A 22,354-nucleotide genomic window follows, 5' to 3' on the forward strand; every position below is an offset into this window, starting at 1 on the left:
TGGCGGTACATAAATATATCCCATTGCAGTGCCCAGCACAGCTGATGTAACGTCAGCTTTAATGCAGGTGGGCAAAAAATTAATTGGATTACACTGTAGACGAGGGCCCAAAAAAATTGGTGTACCAACAGTACTAATGTACCTCAGAAAAATTGCCCATGCCCAACCAAGAGGGCAGGTGAAACCCATTAATCGCTTTGGTTAATGTGGCTTAATTGGTAACTAGGCCTGGAGGCAGCCCAGTTAAAATAAAAATTGGTTCAGGTGCAAGTTTCAACGCTTTAATGAACATTGAAACGTATAAAAATTGTTTACAAAAATTATATGACTGAGCCTTGTGGGCCTAAGAAAAATTGCCCGTTCGGCGTGATTACGTGAAGTTTCAGGAGGAGGAGCAGGAGGAGGAGGATGAATAGAATACACAGATTGATGGAGCTAAAAGGTCCCCGTTTTTGATGGTGATAGAGAACGATGCTTCCATCCGCGGGTGCAACCTACGTATTGCTTAGGTATCGCTGCTGTCCGCTGGTGGAGAAGAGAAGTCTGGGGAAATCCAGGCTTTGTTCATCTTGATGAGTGTAAGCCTGTCGGCACTGTCGATTGACAGGCGGGTACGCTTATCCGTGATGATTCCCCCAGCCGCACTAAACACCCTCTCTGACAAGACGCTAGCCGCAGGACAAGCAAGCACCTCCAGGGCATACAGCGCGAGTTCAGGCCACGTGTCCAGCTTCGACACCCAGTAGTTGTAGGTGGCAGAGGCGTTACCGAGGACGGTCATGCGATCGGCTATGTACTCCCTCACCATCCTTTTACAGTGCTCCCGCCAACTCAGCCTTGACTGGGGAGCGGTGACACAGTCTTGCTGGGGAGCCATAAATCTGGCAAAGGCCTTGGAGAATGTTCCCCTGCCTGTGCTGTACATGCTGCCTGATCTCTGCACCTCCCCTGCTACCTGTCCCTCGGAACTGCACCTTCTGCCACTAGCACTGTCGGATGGGAATGTTACCATCAGTTTGTCCGCCAGGGTCCTGTGGTATAGCATCACTCTCGAACCCCTTTCCTCTTCGGGTATGAGAGTGGAAAGGTTCTCCTTATACCGTGGGTCGAGCAGTGTGTACACCCAGTAATCCGTAGTGGCCAGAATGCGTGTAACGCGAGGGTGTCGAGAAAGGCATCCTAACATGAAGTCAGCCATGTGTGCCAGGGTACCTGTATGCAACACATGGCTGTCCTCACTAGGAAGATCACTTTCAGGATCCTCCTCCTCCTCAGGCCATACACGCTGAAAGGATGACAGGCAAGCAGCATGGGTACCCTCAGCAGTGGGCCAAGCTGTCTCTTCCCCCTCCTCCTCATGCTCCTCCCCCTCCTCCTCAACGCGCTGAGATATAGACATGAGGGTGCTCTGACTATCCAGCGACATACTGTCTTCCCCCGCCTCTGTTTCCGAGTGCAAAGCGTCTGCCTTTATGCTTTGCAGGGAACTTCTCAAGAGGCATAGCAGAGGAATGGTGACGCTAATGATTGCAGCATCCCCGCTCACCATCTGGGTAGACTCCTCAAAGTTTCCAAGGACCTGGCAGATGGCTGCTAACCAGGCCCACTCTTCTGTAAAGAATTGAGGAGGCTGACTCCCACTACGCCGCCCATGTTGGAGTTGGTATTCCACTATAGCTCTACGCTGCTCATAGAGTCTGGCCAACATGTGGAGCGTAGAGTTCCACCGTGTGGGCACGTCGCACAGCAGTCGGTGCACTGGCAGATTAAACCGATGTTGCAGGGTCCGCAGGGTGGCAGCGTCCGTCTTGGACTTGCGGAAATGTGCGCTGACCCGGCGCACCTTTCCGAGCAGGTATGACAAGTGTGGGTAGCTTTTCAGAAAGCGCTGAACCACCAAATTAAAGACATGGGCCAGGCATGGCACGTGCGTGAGGCTGCCGAGCTGCAGAGCCGCCACCAGGTTACGGCCGTTGTCACACACGACCATGCCCGGTTGGAGGCTCAGCGGTGAAAGCCAGCGGTCGGTCTGCTCTGTCAGACCCTGCAGCAGTTCGTGGGCCGTGTGCCTCTTCTCTCCTAAGCTGAGTAGTTTCAGCACGGCCTGCTGATGCTTGCCCACCGCTGTGCTGCCACGCCGCGCGACACCGACTGCTGGCGACGTGCCGCTGCTGCTGACACATCTTGATTGACAGAGGTTGCGTAGGAGGAGGAGGAGGAGGGTGGTTTAGTGGAGGAAGCATACACAGCCGCAGATACCAGCACCAAGCTGGGGCCCGCAATTCTGGGGATGGGTAGGACGTGAGCGGTCCTAGGCTCTGACTCTGTCCCAGCCTCCACTAAATTCACCCAATGTGCTGTCAGGGAGATATAGTGGCCCTGCCCGCCTGTGCTTGTCCACGTGCCCGTTGTTAAGTGGACCTTGGCAGTAACCGCGTTGGTGAGGGCGCGTACAATGTTGCGGGAGACGTGGTCGTGCAGGGCTGGGACGGCACATCGGGAAAAGTAGTGGCGACTGGGAACCGAGTAGCGCGGGGCCGCCGCCGCCATCATGCTTTTGAAAGCCTCCGTTTCCACAAGCCTATATGGCAGCATCTCCAGGCTGATCAATTTGGCTATGTGCACGTTTAACGCTTGAGCGTGCGGGTGCGTGGCGGCGTACTTGCACTTGCGCTCAAACAGTTGCACTAGCGACGTCTGGACGCTGCGCTGAGAGACATTGCTGGATGGGGCCGAGGACAGCGGAGGTGAGGGTGTGGGTGCAGGCCGGTAGGCACTCGTGTCTGTGTCCTCAGAGGGGGGTTGGATCTCAGTGGCAGGTTGGGGCACAGGGGGAGAGGCAGTGGTGCAAACCGGAGGCGGTGAACTGCCTTCGTCCCACCTTGTGGGGTGCTTGGCCATCATATGCCTGCGCATGCTGGTGGTGGTGGCTCCCCAGCTGATCTTGGCGCGACAAAGGTTGCACACCACTGTTCGTCGGTCGTCAGGCGTCTCTGTGAAAAACTGCCACACCTTAGAGCACCTTGGCCTCTGCAGGGTGGCATGGCGCGAGGGGGTGCTTTGGGAAACAGTTGGTGGATTATTAGGTCTGGCCCTGCCTCTACCCCTGGCCACCACACTGGCTCGGCCTGTGCCCACACCCTGACTTGGGCCTCCGCGTCCTCGCCCGCGTCCACGTCCTCTAGGCCTACTCCTACCCCTCAGCATGCTGTATTACCAGTAGTGCAGAAACAGAACGCTGTAATTAAATGTGCCGCTTATTGGCCTGTGGTTGGAGGCTGACTTCGCTTACGGAACGCACAGCAGAGCCAGGAAAGAATTTTGCGCAAGCCTGCTGTAACACTTAGCTGGCTGCGTATGAATTATGACAACTACCCCCAGCAGAGACCCAGTACACTGAGGACGGTCACAGGCAGCCCAAATAGATTTTTTTCCCAAATGTTTTTGGAAAGGCCCACTGCCTATATACACTAAATATGTCTTCTGTCCCTGCCTCACCACTCCTGGCCCTGGATTATGTAAAATTACTGCAGACTGTTTCACTGTGGACAGGAATACAGCGGTGATGTAACAGGCAACACAGAGCCAGGAAAGAATTTTGCGCAAGCCTGCTGTAACACTTAGCTGGCTGCGTATGAATTAGGACAACTACCCCCAGCAGAGACCCAGTACACTGAGGACGGTCACAGGCAGCCCAAATAGATTTTTTTTCCCAAATATTTTTGGAAAGGCCCACTGCCTATATACACTAAATATGTCTTCTGTCCCTGCCTCACCACTACTGGCCCTGGACTATGTAAAATTACTGCAGGACGCAATGCTCTGCACGGCCGATATACAAAAAAAAATATTCGCGGCACTGCAAAAAGCAGCCTCCACACTACTGCACACGGTTAGATGTGGCCCTAAGAAGGACCGTTGGGGTTCTTGAAGCCTAAAATAACTCCTAACACTCTCCCTATAGCAACTCCAGCAAGACAGCACTTTCCCTGAACTATGTCAGAATGCATCTGTGGCGAGCCGCGGGAGGGGCCAATTTATATACTCGGGTGACACCTGATCTCGCCAGCCACTCACTGCAGGGGGGTGGTATAGGGCTTGAACGTCGCAGGGGGAAGTTGTAATGCCTTCCCTGTCTTTCTATTGGCCAGAAAAGCGCGCTAACGTCTCAGAGATGAAAGTGAAAGTAACTCGAACATCGCGTGGTGCTCGTTTCGAATAACGAGCATCTCGAACACGCTAATACTCGAACGAGCATCAAGCTCGGACGAGTACGTTCGCTCATCTCTAGTTACTAAATAGAAGAATAAAGCACTTTTTCTAAAAAACATCCAGTGTCCAAATACTTTTGTCCATATAGTGCAATTTGCGTAAATATACTTATGATCAATTTTATTGTTTGGATGGGGTAATGATATGTTTTATGTATATTATAAAATTTAGTTCACTAATTTGCCCTCTGGAAAGTCCTCAAAGTAGCTAAAGCCTGCCAAATTGCATGGATATAGAGCCACTCATTTGGGCCTCTCCCAAAAATTGGTAAAGTAATGTACAGTTGTGGTGGTCATTCATAGCACAGGATGTCAATGAAACAAAAGAAGGCCCACATAGGGTCTCCTAGAACAAAAAATTGCACCAAGGAAGACAGCAGGTGAGCTGCTTCTTTTAAAAGCAATGTCATAAAGTTTCAAAGCACAAATTCTACTAGGTGAATAGAACAGCCGAGCACTGACTTTCTCCAAGCAAAAGTTGTAGAGCCACAGCTGTTTCTTGTGCTTTAGAATTTTTTGTTTTCAGAAATGGAGGAAACGTGGCGGATGCAAGAGGAGGGCTGCAGAAATTCCATCAGTAGCAGCAGAACCTTGAGGGCAGCGTGTGCTCCTCATAGAAACATGAGATCTACAGCTATGTATTTTCATATTGATATATTTTTAATTGCAAATTAGGAGGAGGAAAATGGTGGACACTGGAGAAGGAGAGCAGGAGCAAGACCACCACCACCACCTGCAACAGTGTGGCATTTGATATAAATCTATGCTCAGTCATGTCTTGAAAAATTGCCAGCATGCTAACTAATCAGTGGAATCTGCCATGGGGCTGCAGAAGTCAGGAGAACACCATGCCAGGTTCATTGTTATAAATGTCAGGCAATCCTCTGTCTGTAGACAGGTAGATGTGTCTGTCAGTTATCACACCCCCAGCTGTGCTGAACATCCTTTTTGATAGCACACTGGCATCGGGGCAGGCAAGCACCTCTAAAGTATATTGTGCAAGCTCTGGCCACTCGTCCACCTTAGACACCCAGAAGTGAAGGGGCTAATGACATGTCTGAGTACATCTTTGCTGGGAGTTGGCATAGTCTTAGACTATCGTGGATGAGTGCTGCTTGTGGCAGTGCTCCTTTCTTGTCCAAAGCCACTGTCCCTGTGATATTGAATAATAGCAGACTGACCAGACAGTTGGGCGATTGGTATCCCTTCCTCCTGTGACAACACATCATTGTCCCTGAGGCCCTTTAGCATCTGTTCCAGCAGGCAGACAACAGGTATGGTCATACTGATCAATGCATCATAATGACTAACCATTTTATTTGATTCTTCAAAGCACACTGGAATGACGCAAACATCTTTGATCTGGAGCCACTCCAAATACTTCAAGTGACCAACCTCCATATAGAACCTGCTAATGCCATACACCATGTGATACTACGTGATCACTCTTTGCTGCTGGCTTAGCCTCTGCAACATATACAATGTGGAATTTCACCATGTAGGCACATCACAGATTAGGCAGTTGGGTGGTAGCCCAAATTGCTGTTGCATGTCTGCCAGATGGGTGTGATCACTGAAAATGCAAGCAGAGTTTCCTGGCCTTTTCCAGCTATGGATATAAATCTAGGTGATTGTTTAGGAAATGCTACACTGCCAGGATGATCACATGAGCCAGGCAAGATACGTGTGTGACATTTCCGAGGCAAAGGGCTGCCAGCAGGTTGAACCCATTGTCACACTCGAACTTGCCTGGCTTCAGATCATGCAGGGTCAATCACATATCAACCTGGGACTGTGGAGCTATCAACGGCTCTTCAACCATGTTGCTGTGTTTCCCTAGACATATGAGCTTTAGGATAGTATGTTGACGTTTACCATGAGCATTGCTGTATGGAAGTGGGATTTTGTTCCATATGGCTATCTGTGCCAATGTGGTTAGTGTTGAAAGGTGGTTTAAAGAGGTGGAGAAAGACAAGAAGGAGAGGAGGTGAAGAGTGAGGAGGGTACAAACATGGATGAATGTCCCACCAGTCTTGGAGGTACAGTGAATTGTGGAGCACCATTTTTGGCTTTATGCCCCACCTTCAGAACATTGATCCAGCGTGCTGTTAAGGATATGTAATGCCCCTGGACATGCTTGCTGGACCACATGCACCCTGCCACTGACAGCATTCTGCAATGCCAGGGACATCATTTTTATTGCAAGCTGCTGTGCAATGCTTGTGTTCAGGCTCTGTGCTCATGGACGGCATTTCAAACTTTTGCCATATATCTTACAGACGATCACTGTTCTGTTTTCACATGTGGTTTCAAAAAATGCCCAGGTTACACAAGACCTGTGAGCAGCCCTAGCTGTGTGCCTCATGTTCCTGCTCCTGCGATTAGTAGTAACTGATGGCGTCAGCATTGCGCTTTGTTTTTCTGTAACACCCTACTCCCTCTCTTGGCAGGGTGTTGCCCCGCAAAGTCAGCCTTTTCCTCCTCCCACTGTAAGCTGCTATTATGACTTTCCCTGCCTCTCCATTTTAAATCTGGTTGACTGGTGCAGACTGACTGCTATGTGCCTGCGACTGGAAGGAAGAGGAGGTGGTGGTACTTGAGGCATGCTGCGTCATCCACTCTATGACCTGTTCTGTGTGCTGTAGATGTAACGCACAAACAGAACCACTTCTAAGGAATGGCAGTGGGCTCACCTCGCCTTCTGCAGAACCTGGATCTTTTGCTTCAGTGGGAATCGCTTGTCAACTTGGCCCGTCCTCTTCCACCTCCACCATCACCACTACAAACTTGTCTCCTACTCCTTGCTTTCTTCATGTTTCCTTTGAAAGATTGTGATATCATCTAGGTGGCCTGGCTGCTGATTGACTGCATCTTGGGAAATTTGATTTTCCTTCAAATTTCGCCCAAAAATCTGATAAGACTTACTGGATCTGATTTGGCAGAAATCGTGGCGATTTTTCTGCCCAACCAATCAAGATGAGCAACACTAGTCCCTAACAATAAAAGGTTAGTGCTCTCTAAAGAATTAAAATCTGAACATTGTTAAGCACACTAGCCAGTAGCTTGTGTCTGAACATGGGAGAAAATCCAAATACATTATAGTTCTGTATGAAAATCCATCACTGCAAATAAAGCTTCTTTTGATTTGTTTGATGGTGAGCTGAGCATTTAACTTGGTGATTACAGTTCTGTCTCCGGTGAAGGTTTGTGTACTTGTCACTCTTCTGTGCGATGTGAATGAGGAGCATATAAAGGGCAGGCAGAATAAATGGTAATAAATCAGTCTCCAAGAACAGGTTCACTGATCCACATTACTGATGGAATTTATTGATACTACATTCAACCTTCCAAAGCACCAGCTTAACAGGGTCACTGCAATTTATCTGCCTCTCTTCCTCTGTATTTTTGCCAGAATCTGTCTTCCATCTTCCGTCCATGGCATTTTCATATGAATAATATTATATTTGCATAATCAGACATCAATGCTCGGGGTCAGTCATAAATACTAATATGTGATATTTTGTGACTCATGTGATAGTATGGAGGTGTTCTTTCTTTAATAGGTATACCCATCCAAATATTAAATGATCTTTGAGATGTTCATATGATCAGATGTTCAGTTTTAGATAAAGTCTGAGATGTATATTTGATTTACATACAGAGATATTATTATTTTACTTTTTGTTGCGGTGACCATTTATGCAAAGTAGCAACAGAAAATACATCAATATTGGTTTTCACCTCTGAATCAGATTCTCAAAAAATCATATAAATTTTGTCAACTTACAGTATAAGGCCTCGGTCAGATGAGCGTTTTTTGTGCACAAATAGCCACGCAAAAAGATCGCCACTCACGTGTTGAAAAATCGCATGAATGACACTAAAGCCTTAGTCACACGGGCGTTTTTTCCCGCAATTTGCGGATCGCAAGACGGATGCGCATCCGCAAATCACGTGACCGGGGCCGAAAAATCGCCCGAAAATACTGCTCCTAGCCACGTTTCAATAGAAACAGGCCGGAGCCGTCCAGCGCATTGAATTCAATGGAACCGGCAATACAGCCTGACCAATCAGAGGCAGCTCTCACTCACACCCATTCATGAATTCATGAATGGGTGTGAGTGAGAGCTGCCCCTGATTGGTCCCTGCGCTGAGCCAATCAGAGGCAGCACTCACTCACCCATTCATGAATGGGTGTGAGTGAGAGCTGCCTCTGAATGGTCAGGCTGTGACCAATCAGGGGCAGCTCATTCAGCAGGTGGGGAATTTTAAATCCCCGGCTGCTGAATACTACCCTGAGCAGTTCAGGAGAACTGCCGCCGGCTGCGGCAGAACTCCGTCTGCCTGGACAAGGTGAGTATATATATTTTTTTTGTTTTTACACATTTCTGGATGAATTGCAGGGGAGGGCTTATATATTTAAGCCCTTCCCGAAAATTCATCCCGTGATTGCCGGCAGCCCATTGCTTTCAATGGAGACGGCTGTATTGCCGGCTCCATTGAATTCAATGGGCAAGCATCATCTGTTACAGCTGTGGCAGAGAAGAATGATTTGTCTTCTATATGTTCTCAATGGGGTCGGCGCTGCTGCCGCCGGCCCCATTGAGCGCATATAGAGAAGAGAACAGGAATTGCAGATCGTAGATAGGTGCGATCTGCGATTTCTGTTCTATAATTTATCGGACGAGCGCATAAAAAGCGCTCATGTGTCTGATACCATTGCAAAGCAATGGTTTTATAAAATTGCTGGAGGCATGTGCATGCGCAAATCGCGTGAAAAAACGCCTGTCTGACTGAGCCCTAAAGGCGTGATCCTCATTCGCGCATAATCGTGCTTGTTTACACGATCCGTGATGTGTGCAGCGTGTTAATGCAGCTCTCATAGGAGTCATTGGGAACTACTGTGCAAAATGCAGGTCCTATCTTTTATTGCAGCACGCAAATTAGATACGTGCATTGTAGCCATGCATGTCCTATGTTTTACAGGTGTGAATGTGCTGCGCATCGAAAAGCGTTCATGTAAACGCTTCAACAAGAAACTATTGGTTCTAATAGACGCCATCTTTATGCATCGCTATTCATGCACAAAAAACCACACGTCTGACTAAGGCCTACGTAACAAAGTGTTAGCTTCTGAGATGCAAATTCTAAATTGACAACCAATATGTTGCACTTCCTCTTGTCACTTATCAAAATTGACATCGTAAAAATGCAGAAATATGCCAATTCTTATGTAAATAGAAAAACATAATTATTACCAAACTTTAGCTACTGCTCTAATTAATATTTAAAGGGGTTGTCCCGAGGCAGCAAGTGGGTCTATACACTTCTGCATGGCCATAATAATGCACTTTGTAATGTACATTGTGCATTAATTATGAGCCATACAGAAGTTATAAAAAGTTTTATACTTACCTGCTCCGTTGCTGGCGTCCTCGTCTCCATGGTGCCGACTAATTTTCGCCCTCCGATGGCCAAATTAGCCGCGCTTGCGCAGTCCGGGTCTTCTCCTCTTCTCTATGGGGCTCCGTGTAGCTCCGTGTAGCTCCGCCCCGTCACGTGCCGATTCCAGCCAATCAGGAGGCTGGAATCGGCAATGGACCGCACAGAAGCCCTGCGGTCCATGAAGACAGAGGATCCCGGCGGCCATCTTCAGCAGGTGAGTATGAAGACGCCGGACCGCCGGGATTCAGGTAAGCGCTGTGCGGGTGGGTTTTTTAACCCCTGCATCGGGGTTGTCTCGCGCCGAACGGGGGGGGGGGGGGGTTTAAAAAAAAAAAAAAAACGTTTCGGCGCGGGACATCTCCTTTAAATTATAACTTTTTTACATTTTCTACGAGATTCCATATGATCCAGATATTTATTATTCACCTTTGTGTAATTAACATACACTGTAGTCTTATTTGTGAAAGAATTGCCAATGCTTCTGGTTCCTGACTTCCACAGATTACAGCCTAGTATTTACTCATGTACATTGGAGGTGTTGCATATTAAAACTAATTCATATTGTAGCATATGTTGTTTACTAAGCAGTCATATTTATTTTCTTCGTTTTCAGTACTTCTACTCCATAAAAGATATATCTGTGGGCGGAATGTGCATCTGTTATGGTCACGCAAGGGCTTGTCCGTGGGATCCAAAGACTAATGTGAGTAAAACAGTACAATAAAATACTACATATTTATATATTTTTTACCTACACTTTATTTAACTCTTATTTTAATACATTATTAAATAAGGCATAATTTAAAACATACATCACTGTAAGGAAAAAAAAGTAAGTTTTCTTACATTCAGTAGCACATAAAATTGGATTGAGTCTAAAATGTAATGTTTGCAATAAAAAATATGATCATACTACATAGAGACACATCATTTCAAAAAATACACCTTTATTTCTGCTTGTGTAGAGCTTGTTGACCACTAGACATGCCTCTGCAACACAATTAAAGAGATTTCACCCAGTTAACAGTCTGAGAGGGTGCTCCTTAATTGGAATGCAAGATGCTGGATGGACGTACCAACAAATTTCCCACCACCAGGGCCTTTCTGTTAGGAGCAGTTGGGAACAGTGGATGCATGAGCACACGCACACAAGGCAACGAGGCTCAATGATGTTCCCAACAGATCACCAATAGAGAGGGTTGTCTGATCTTCTGACAAGCACAAGTAGCTCCAACTGTTTCGTTGTCCACCATTCAGAGACAGGTGGAACTATCTTTACAGGTTCCTGTGTTTTTCAGAACCATTTACAGGCGCTATAAGGACATCTGGTCTCATATTCCCCATTACATGTGCTGCCTTTGACAGCCAACCACCATCGCCTCCATTTGCAGTGGTGTGGTGCACCATAAAACTTGACTGCTATGGAATGGATTTGGGCTGTCTTCAGTGGTTTTTTTTTTGGGGCACTGACAAAGACCATGTTCATGTCTGGATACCTAGCGGTGAGCGCCTCAATCCTGCATTTGCTGTGGAGCGGTACATTGCCCCCACTGCTGGTGTGATGGTCTGGGGGGGCCATCACGTATGACAGTCAATCACCTCTAGTAGTGGTACGAGGGACAATGACAGCTTGATATGTTCAGGACATCCTGCAGCCACATGTGTTCCTCTCATGGCGGCATAAAAGAGGCATTTTCCAGCAGAAAAATGCTCGACCATACCAAGCAATGGCGTCATGAGAATGCTTTTACAATATTGCCACATTCCTGTGGTCTTCCTGGTCACCAAATTTATCACCAATAGAACATGTATTGGAACATCTGGGTTGCCAACTTTGACAGCCTACCATTTTGCATGATCTGGATGCTCAGTTACAGCAAATGTGGACCAATAAGCCACAGCATACCATACAGAACCTGTATGCCTCCATGCTAACCCGTATCACATCTTGTATCCAAGCTAGGGGTGGTACAACAGGGTGCTATAGACTTCATGCCCATATTTTGCATTTGTTAGAGGACGCCCAACAGGGTAGTAGCCTCCCTTCAAGGGGTCAGTATATTATCCTTTTGCTCTGATATTGTATTCACTTACTTATATCAAAGATTCAATCACACATAGGAAGTTTCTTTCAATTCCGACAACTCCTAGGTGATTGATTGTTTTTGACAATGAGTCAAAAAATAGTATAAGCAGAACATATGATGTCTAGCCCAAAACTAAGGATCTCTGCCATAATACTTTTGTGAAGAAATGTCTTAAATTCCTGAAACCTAACTGGTAATAAGTGGAAATTAATTTGTTTTAGGCAATTAAAGGCTGTTTCGTTACATTATTTGGCCCTTATCATGATAATTGGATTCCTGCATACACTTTATATTTTGTATATTATATACTCCAGTAAATAGTATTTAGTAAAGAGTATTTTTATTGCATTGATTGCAAATGGAAATATGGAACAATACCTCACCAGCGCCACCTTTTAGAAGGTAGCATTTCTGCAAGTCAATGTCTGACCTTTTAACTGGCTTTGTAACAATGACTAAGAATATAAGCCAAAACCAGAGTCTTCTCCAGAATGAAAAGATATATTTTATTCATAATACAATCACTACTACTGAATTGTAGAATTAAAAAATACTTAAAATTAACTTAAGCCTCTAGACGGTCATAGCATGTCAATTTTCTTCCTAAGCGACTCTTTACAATTCTGTTATAGAATAAGTGACAGTTCAAAGAATACCATTTGTATTATACAGGTTCTAACTCTTGCAAAAAAAAATTCCAAAATGTTGCAGTTTATGTCAGTGTAGATAATTGTATATTTCAGTTTGTTTTTTTAAGGATAGATAGAAATTTACAGCTTGGCACCTGCAAGCTTTACAAGATTGGTTAAATGAACTTGAAAACCTTGCAGTTACCAAGCTGTAAGGCTGTTTTCAACGCTTTCAGTAATTTAACGTTTCTGTTTTTGTGTTAAGAAATCATCCTGTGAATGCGAGCACAATACCTGTGGCGCCAGCTGTGACAGATGCTGTCCTGGTTTCCACCAAAAGCCTTGGCGTGCTGGAACATTTCTTACAAAGCACGAGTGTGAAGGTAAGCAAACCATACCCATATCCTGTTTTATCATTGCAGAAAGACTCTTATTCTACATGTCCAGGGCTTTTTGGCCATTTCTCCTATTAACAATATTTTCTGGTGAAGTTAGCATATGCAATATTGGTTTTAAGAATGTAATGAGAGAAATCTAGTAAAACATCAATTAGAAAAGAATTCCATAGAAATAATACTTAAAAATACTTAAAATGTATTTAGGCAAAGGTTTATATTACATACAGATGAGTTCTTCCTTAACTTGCCTATTAACCCTACATGCAATATACTTCACCGCTCAATGTAGAAATCAAATGGATGTGTAGCCTTCTGGAATCACCTGAAAATACCTGTTATGCACACATAATACAGTGACTGACAAACAGCCAAAACACTCATCTAGCATAACTGCACACATAATCAGATGGAATCTCTCCAGTACATATGAGGAATTGCTTCATATTTCGGCCAATATACTTAAGCTCACGAGCCCGCAACAAGGGTCCTAGTTGTCTTGTGGGTCCCTACTTTAACAAGACAACTACCACATAATCGTCCCAATATGGATGGCCCCACGTTGAAACCTAAGGACCTAGCTCACCCTAGGTGAAAAACAATCCAAACAGAAAGTGCAAAGTTTCCACCAACACACAAGGGAATGCATACCACACTGCTTATACCAAATGTTCGGCTCCCTGCACAGACCCACAGAACACTTCCCTGTTCACACCTACAGAACAACATGCATGAAAGCAAACACAGGGGTATTGGAAGGGAAATGAGGAAGCCAGCACCCTTGAGCCAGAGGTGCTGGTATTTATGTGCAGCACACCGGTAGTGATTAGCTGGCTAGAGAACTCCACAACCAGCCAGCTCAATCATCCCAGACCTATGGAAGTGTGTTCCTGAAAATCCATAGAACTACAGGTCCCAGAAGCACAACCTGACAGATATGAAGTCTAGTTCTCCCCAACATGGCACTGAAATACTATCTGAAGAAAACTCACAATAGTGTAGTGCCTTTTATTATCAGTAAATGAGCAAACTCACAAAAGTGTACATATCATTATCATTAAAAAATATTAAAATTTTCTACTTCTGGAGTAGGTCATTACTAGTTTCTGAAACTCTTTATATGACACCCCTGATGAAACCCAATAGGGTAGAAACATGTTAGGTTTATCCATAAAAGTCTTTATTATTTTTATATTTCCACCTACCACTGGTCCATCGTGTGGGTGGAGGAGGTCTTATACATACTGGCCAATACCCTTTTCTCCCCACAGTTTTGAAACATCTTTGTGTTTTTGTTTTTTATGTGGTTTATTTTTTAACGGTTCCAATAAAGTTTTGGTTTTATCCACCTCTATTCTCAGTGAATAGTGTGCAAAAGTAGTAACATGTAAAAAAAAAAAAATAAATAAACCTGGTATTGTCATTATCATGCTGATCGAGAGTAGCACGATCATTTTTCTTTACCACATGGTTATTGCCAATAGAATAAAACCCAAAAAACAGTAGTGGAATTTCTGGGGGTTTTGTACATCCCCTGCCCCCAACAAAAAACGAATAATAAAAGTTTTACAATATACTGACCACATTGTACAACTTGAAAAAAACTAAGAAAATAGCTTGGTTAATAAGCAGCAAAATAGACTGGTCACTAAGGGGTTAATAAAAGTGAGTGAGTGTCTAAAATAATGCAATTAAAAAAAATGTAAGGGTTGGTACATCTCAGTAAAGTTCAAGACAGTTCACATTTAATTGCAATGTTTCTGTAAGGGCTAGGGAGTATTCCATATTCATGAGTCTTCCTATCAACAAGCCCAGCCATCAGTGGGGACTCGTGGGGATATTCACATTGGATGCTTGGATGTTCACATACTGGTCACCTTCTTTACTACTGATATTCTCTTGCAGTTATTACTGACATGCCACCACCATTTTTCTCAAGCAGGAAAAGAGAGCTACTAATATCTAAAGTAAAATCTTTGCAATCAAAACAATTAAGTTTCTGTCATGGTTTTTGATAGCTTTGTAGACTATGCTACCTTTGTCATCAATATACTTGAACCCCTGATAAAATGGAAAAAAACTGTAGTAAGATGAGAGCCTTAGGCCGGCTTCCCACGGCCATGACGGGCTCCGTTGCGGAATTCCGCAGTGGAGCCCGTCACGGCGCCCCCAAGAGACCCCAATACTTACCTCCGGATCCGGTGTCTTCCGTCCCGCATGACGCTTCGGCACGCATGCGCAATAGAGCACGTGACGCACCGGCCACGTCATATGACGCGCCCACAGCGTCATCTGACGCGGCTGGTGGTGGGTGTGGAAGCGGTTTCACGCTATCTTCCGCTGTGCTACAGCGAAAGATAGTGTGACAGACGGCTTCCATTGACTGCAATGGAAGCCGTCCCGGTGTACACCCGCAGCAAATAGAGCATGTCGCGGGTGAGGACGGGAGATTTAACAGTGCGGAATTCTGCGGTGGAATTCCGCACCGTGAGCACTGAGCTATTAGGTTCAATAGAACCTAATAGCTGCGGCCGCGTATTACGTGGCAGAAATCCGTCCGTGGGAAGGAGCCCTTAAAGAGATTTTCCAACCTTAGACATTTATGTGATATCCACTGCAGGCTAGAAATATTGGATAAAGATGGGTTCAACCTTATAAAGTTAAGGCACCTCTGTTCTCGATATTCTTCGGACATCATTGACACATCTTGCAGAAATTGCTTAGAAAGGTTATTTTTAATGAAAAAAATTCAATAATTTCTTTTAGCCTACTACATTTTTATTAAATGACTTTTCATTGAAAAAAACTAAGAAGCAGAACAAAAAAAAGTAATTTGAGCTGCAGTATAATAGCAAATATTAGCATTTAATTACTTTTATTATAATTGAAAACTTAATTTTTGCATTAAAAAAATTCTCATTGCTCTACATATGAGGTCTCCTGCAAACATGTCCTCAACCCTACCATTGTATAAAGTTCCTCATAGAAATTGATGGGAGTTAGATCTATTCATTTAAAGCTTATAAAAGGATAAATGTGAAAAAACATACTATAGACCAAAACCCTACTTGCACTCGAAAAAGAAAAAAAAATATATTGCTCAGTGATACAAAACAAATATATATTATTATGTTTTCGTCTTTACAAGAATGGTCAAATTCAATGGTATAAAAAGCCATTAGGAAAAAATGTCATTGCAAGACCCAATGTGTATGGGAGGAACTGTTAAATAACAGATCTTAAATAGCAAAGTGCTCCAACCCTGCAATAAAATATTGTAAAGGAAACATAATCTACTGAATAAACGTTGCAGAAATGTCTTTGTGATTGCCTGACAATGGAGAACTGGCAATAATATGTGAGCCGTAGTTCTCTTCCTAGTAATAAGTAACTACTGCCACTGGGAATCTGAAAAGAGAAAAACAAATGTGAACTACAGGTAAAGGGCGAATACGGGAATTTATTTCATTGTTGGTAGATCCAAAGAAGACACTTAGTGTGTCTCTATCTAGCTTGAAAGAAAGCATTTGGAGGAGTTATATAGTATAGTAATAACAGATCAGTAGAATAAGAACCTACTGTATCTGTGGGACAAATTCTACAAGTGAAACTTACACTTAGCTAAATCAGCAGTTCCCTTGTTGATGTAGTGCTTAAAAACAATAGTCAAACTTTTCATTTTCTGAGACACAAGTTATGTTTTCAGAAATTCAAGCGAGTTATGATAGCTGTAAAGAGCAGAGTTTAAGTGGTCACTAACTTTTCAAAGAACTTTAGCTTATATGATAGCAAAAGTGATAAAGCAAAAGAGCAATTTATTTTATTTGCCTAAAATGATGGTCTTGCTGAAAAATTCCCCTAAAGTGCTGGAAACTAGGGGTCTCCCATACAAGTAACTTGTTATCCACATATCGAACTCTATGAGAGCACAGATGAGGGGGAGATTGAGGAGGGACAGACACACACAGATGCGCCTGCTGGGGCTAATGGTGAGTTATCTGCTGCTGTTTATTCACATCTCCACTGTCCAGTACTGCAGTACAGTGTTCATGAAGATGTTATGTCACTCTGTGTGTTACAGACCAGATTCTGTAGTTCTCTGTGAACAGTCAAAAGAACACAGCACATGCAGCACAACAGCAGCAGGCTCTTCCCAACAGTCCACAAAGAATTGAGTTCCTCCTATGCATGAAAATGTGGAAAATACAGGATACAAATCAAATAATGGACAGATATAGTGTTATCTCTCATGTACACTTGACAGCTTATTCTTGAAAGTCATCTGAAAAGTTAGGTATGCAATAAAGAATAAAAGTGAAGCAAAATGGGAGGCTTGTAAAATGCTAAGCAAGCTATTGGAGTACTAGACTGTTATATGAGAAACACTAATATGATTTCTTATATTCTTAAGAGAGTATACTATAGACAGGGATGTAAGTATAGTGAGTGCAGTGGGTACCCCTATGGGGCCCATAAAGTCTCCCTTTCCTATATTGCAAACCAATACTATCAATGAAGCTTTATAGTTGGGGGCCCAGTTCCAGATTTTGCACTGGGGCCCAGCAGCTTTAAGTTACGCCTTTGCTACAGGCAAATTGTGTTTTATCATACCTTAATTTATATAGAACCCCTTTATAAAGCTGACCATGCATATTAATGTCGGCCAAACCCCACAATTTCAGCAAATTCAACCAACCTTGTAGTGTGGATGCAGGATTTTAACATGCCCAGTCCTTCTGTTCTTGAGGAGACCAGCCACTACAAGAGGAGTCTGACAGAGGCGTACTCCTGTCTCTTCATTCAGAGCACATGAACACTTCTTCAGGTATTAGGAAAAATACCTGTTGGCTGAAATGTGTTCATCTGATAAATATTTGTCAGCTGAACAGCAAGAATCTGAGAAAATGTTGATCAAGAACATGGTGAATATGCTCCTGAATTAGAAATAAAAAAAGTGCAATACTCAAGTGAGTAATAACAATACTCCTTGGATGTTTCTGCAACTTTCATAGACATAAAAAGAGAGATCTGCACACAGGCACTGTCAACTTTCCATTCATGTCCTCAGATCAGGGGTCCAGGGAACAATATCATCATAATATATTTTACAGTGCTTTTTTGTACAGTACTTTTACACTAATTGTAAATGTAGAAGTCAGTGGAACTCTTCCCTTGCCTTTCGATGTGCAGAATGTTTCCATACAACACTGTTTATTATCTTCCAATCTGTTTATTCTTCTCAAAATGTCAATGTCAAGGGAATAGACACAAAACATTCACTAGTATCACCACCGCCTGCTAAGACAATATATTCATTCTGGTAATAAATCATTCTCCATATCCTCATTTTTAACTCTTTTCTTCTGTCCTCTAATTCAAAATAAAATATCACAAATCTATCTCTTCTATATTCTTTTATTTCTTTTTTTAATTGAATACTATCTTTCTAACCTGATAGTATTTCTTGGTATGCATCTTTAAGAAGAAGTGATATCCTCCATAACATAACATGGTTCTCCTCCATCCCTCCAAAATGTTTAAATCTATGAATAACCTAGGAATTTTGGCTTTAGAGACCAAATAAAGTAAAGGGGTTTTCTCATATATGTTGCCTTATAGCTTTAAAGGAGATGTCCCGCGCCGAAACGGGTTTTTTTTTTTTTTAAACCCCCCCCCCCCGTTCGGCGCGAGACAACCCCGATGCAGGGGTTAAAAAAACCACCCGCACAGCGCTTACCTGAATCCCGGCGGTCCGGTGACTTCAATACTTACCGCTGAAGATGGCCGCCGGGATCCTCCGTCTTCGTGGACCGCAGCTCTTCTGTGCGGTCCACTGCCGATTCCAGCCTCCTGATTGGCTGGAATCGGCACGTGACGGGGCGGAGCTACACGGAGCCGCTCTCTGGCACGAGCGGCTCCATAGAAGACTGCTGAAGACCCGGACTGCGCAAGCGCGGCTAATTTGGCCATCGGAGGCCAAAAATTAGTCGGCTCCATGGGAACGAGGACGCCAGCAACGGAGCAGGTAAGTAAAAAACTTTTTATAACTTCTGTATGGCTCATAATTAATGCACAATGTACATTACAAAGTGCATTATTATGGCCATACAGAAGTGTATAGACCCACTTGCTGCCTCGGGACAACCCCTTTAAGTGCTATAATAATAAACTGATTTTTGAGGATGGGGCCGCTTTCTTTGGATTGTTGATCTTTAAAAAAAAATTTAAATTAGGAACACTAGCTTTATTTTTTTCACCTTCTTGTACATTTATTTTTTTTTAGTTTGGGAAGTGCCTTGAAAAAAATGTTAAATTTGAGTTTGGCCAGTGGCAGACAAGCGTATTACAGGAGCATTTTTGCATCTGTTTTACAGAGAAATGTCCCTGCACTTTCACTGGTCTTGTGCCTCAAACTCTTGGCATCCTAGATCCCTATGCTGTTGTCAGTTTGGGTCAGTAGATCCACAGGAGAGCAAAAGTCTACTCATAATACAATTGACTGGAACGGACTGGTCTTACTTTATCTAAACGTAGGGCTGAGTGAACTCTTCAAATGTTTAGTTCAGCCAGTTGTCTGAATTTTGGAAAGTTCAGTTCAGATTAGGCTGGACCGTTATTTCCCATGGGAAAAAAAAGCATTGCACTCACATGCTATTTGGATGCAAGTGTGATGCGATTTTTACAAGTGAAAACTATTGGAAGCACTTGCGATCTTTTCACGCGTGTACATAGATGCAAGGCAACATGTTTCTTTAAGCAAAAATGCATTGGGCTCACAAATCCAAATCCAAAATCCCAAGTTTATTTACACGACCATAAATCAGCCAGTGTTTTCACGGATGGCCAATATATGCTTTCATCTGAGCAGTCCCCTCTTTTGAAAGTATTTAGGAAATTTTAATCACAAATTTGGTATCTCTTGTGACTTGTAAGCTATTCATTAAGCCCAGGATGCATTCACATAGACAAGCGCTGTATCAGTCTGAGAAATTCAGACCGATATTGTGCTTGTAAGGGCTTATTTACACAAGTGTATATCAGCCGGCGTTTTCACAGGCGGACGATATTCGCTTCCACCTGAGCAGTCCCCCCTTCCCTCCCGCGCACTGGCTCTCTGTCTCTCTCCTCCACTCCGCTGTTTGCAATGGGAGGGGTGGGGGCAGAGCTAAGCTCTACTCTGTCTGGCCCCCTCCCATTGCTGGCTGCAGACAAGGGGCGGGGAGGGGGCAGGAGCTTAACTCCGCCCCATCTCACTCACTCACATTGCAAACGCCAGAGTGGAGGAGAGAAGCAGAGAGTCAGTGAGGGGGAGGGAAGGGGGGACTGCTCAGGTGGAAGCGTATAGCAGCTGTCCGTGAAAACGCCGGCTGATATACGCTTGTGTAAGTAAGCCTTTCCAAGCACAATATCGGTCTGAGTTTCTCAGACTGATATAGCGCTTGTCTATGTGAATGCACCCTGGGGTTAATGAGTAGCCTACAACTCACAAGAGATGCCAAATTTGTGGATTAAAATTTCCGAAAGACTTTCAAAAGCTTTTAAAAACAAAATGTTTCAATTGTTGTAAATGGAGGATAAGGAATGTATGAAAGAAAAAGGGCGTGCTATTTTGTAGCTTTATAATGATCTCATTTTGTAAAAATACCAAATAAGTTACCTAATACATTTACTTGTTTCTTAGCGTGTAATTGTCATGGGAAAACAGCTGAATGCTATTACGATCAAGAAGTGGCTAACAAGAATCTGAGCTTGAATATTCATGGAGACTATATTGGTGGAGGAGTTTGTGTCAACTGTACTGGGAACACCGCTGGAATAAATTGTGAAACCTGTATAGATCGCTTTTACCGACCACAATGGGTACAGTATATGCTACATTGTAATTGAACTGTAGAATTGAAACTAATTGTTTATTTTCTTTCAAATTAATAAGATGGATATGAGATAGATAGATAGATAGATAGATAGATAGATAGATAGATAGATAGATAGATAGATAGATAGATATGAGACAGACAGATAGATATGAGACAGATAGACAGATAGATAGAGCTAGATAGATAGATAGATAGATAGATAATGTTGGAATGCTACAATGCTATTTACTTTGCTACGCTGTGTCCTTTGACATATAAACTATGTGGTCACTCACTCTCCATACTGAACATATATCTCCCTTCTGCTGTTTATGTTTTCTGGTGCAAATTGTGCCAGAAAACTGACAAACATACTTTGCACCACATTTAAAACACTTTCAAACACTTTTTTTTGCTATATCCAAAAAAGGGGCATTCCTTTGTTAAAAAAGGTGTGGCCTAAATTAGGCCAAAAATTGCACCAAATTCTGGCAAACTGCACTCAAATTTTGGTACAATTTTTGGCATTAACTTAGCTAACTAAAAGACAGTTTAAACTTAGAATAGACAGTTCTATCCTTCAGTAGAGCTACTGTGATAAATCTAGCTAATTTTAAGACTGTCTAGTCTAGGTTTGCATTGTCTCACTTTTACATAGTAAGATAGTATGTAAGGGCGCCCACCCACTGGCGATTTTTTTCCCTGCGAAATTCGCAGCATTTTTTTCTCTGCAGGGGTCTATGGGACTTGTAATGTTAAAATCGCGATCGCGCAAAATCGCAATTTACCGCGAAATCGCGATTTTGCGCGATCGCGATTTTAACATTACAAGTCCCATAGACCCCTGCAGAGAAAAAAATGCTGCGAATTTCGCAGGGAAAAAAAATCGCCAGTGGGTGGGCGCCCTTAGGCTGAAAAACGACATATGTCCATACAGTTCAGCCTATTACTCCCGAATCTTGACCCAGAGGAAGGCATAAAACCCCAATGAGGTAAAAGCCAATATATCTTAATTAAAGGTGAAATAAAATCCTACTTGACTCCAAGTCTGGCAGTTGGAATAATCCGTGGATTAACAGCCCTTCTGAAGTAATTAGTGACTGTAACATGTAATATTGTAACACTCAAGAAAGGTTTCCAGGCCCCTCTTGTACTCTTTTATCAAATTTGCCACCCCCTATGTCTTCAAGCAGAGAGTTTCCTAGTCTCACTGCTCTTACGCTACCATCACTACCAACACATCCCCTATCCCTTGCTTTCTTCATATTTCCTTTTGGGCCTCTTTCACACAAGCGTTTTAAAGTGGGTATTTTGCCGAGAATCTTGACCATTTGAAGCATTGGATTCCAGTGCATTTATTCAGATGTACAATTTTCCGGTGCATAAAATCAGCCAGCTGGAAAAGATAGGGCACATGGTGCGCATTCAACCTGGACGCTTTTATGGAAAATATAGAACTTGTCCTATCTTTTGTGAAAATATTATGGCCATTCCCATAGGTTCCTATGGGAGCCTATGAGAGCTGTCAGAAAAGGGGGAGGGAGTTTAGCAGCAGCTTGCATTGCTAAAGTCCCTCCCCCTCCCCTTGCCGATAGGCTGGGGAGAGAGGGGGAAGGAGTTTAGCATGACTACCTCTGCTAAGCTCCCACCCCCTCCCTTTGTCGGCAGCCT

The 22,354-nt window shown here is 43.7% G+C and overlaps 1 protein-coding gene across 7 annotated transcripts in view; it reads left to right on the forward strand.

Annotated features, from left to right (window-relative positions):
- Window positions 1-22,354, forward strand: part of LAMA2 (laminin subunit alpha 2) — an 834,596-nt gene that overhangs the window by 272,113 nt on the left and 540,129 nt on the right. For all 7 annotated transcript variants that reach the window (XM_066605535.1, XM_066605537.1, XM_066605536.1 and 4 more), the window contains exons 6-8: window positions 10,330-10,419; window positions 12,698-12,815; window positions 20,509-20,687. In XM_066605535.1, the coding sequence (XP_066461632.1) occupies window positions 10,330-10,419; window positions 12,698-12,815; window positions 20,509-20,687 (387 nt within the window). The remainder of the gene's footprint in view (window positions 1-10,329; window positions 10,420-12,697; window positions 12,816-20,508; window positions 20,688-22,354) is intronic.

This window comes from Eleutherodactylus coqui, chromosome 1, assembly GCF_035609145.1.
Source record: "Eleutherodactylus coqui strain aEleCoq1 chromosome 1, aEleCoq1.hap1, whole genome shotgun sequence".
Classification (NCBI taxonomy): Eukaryota; Metazoa; Chordata; class Amphibia; order Anura; family Eleutherodactylidae; genus Eleutherodactylus; species Eleutherodactylus coqui.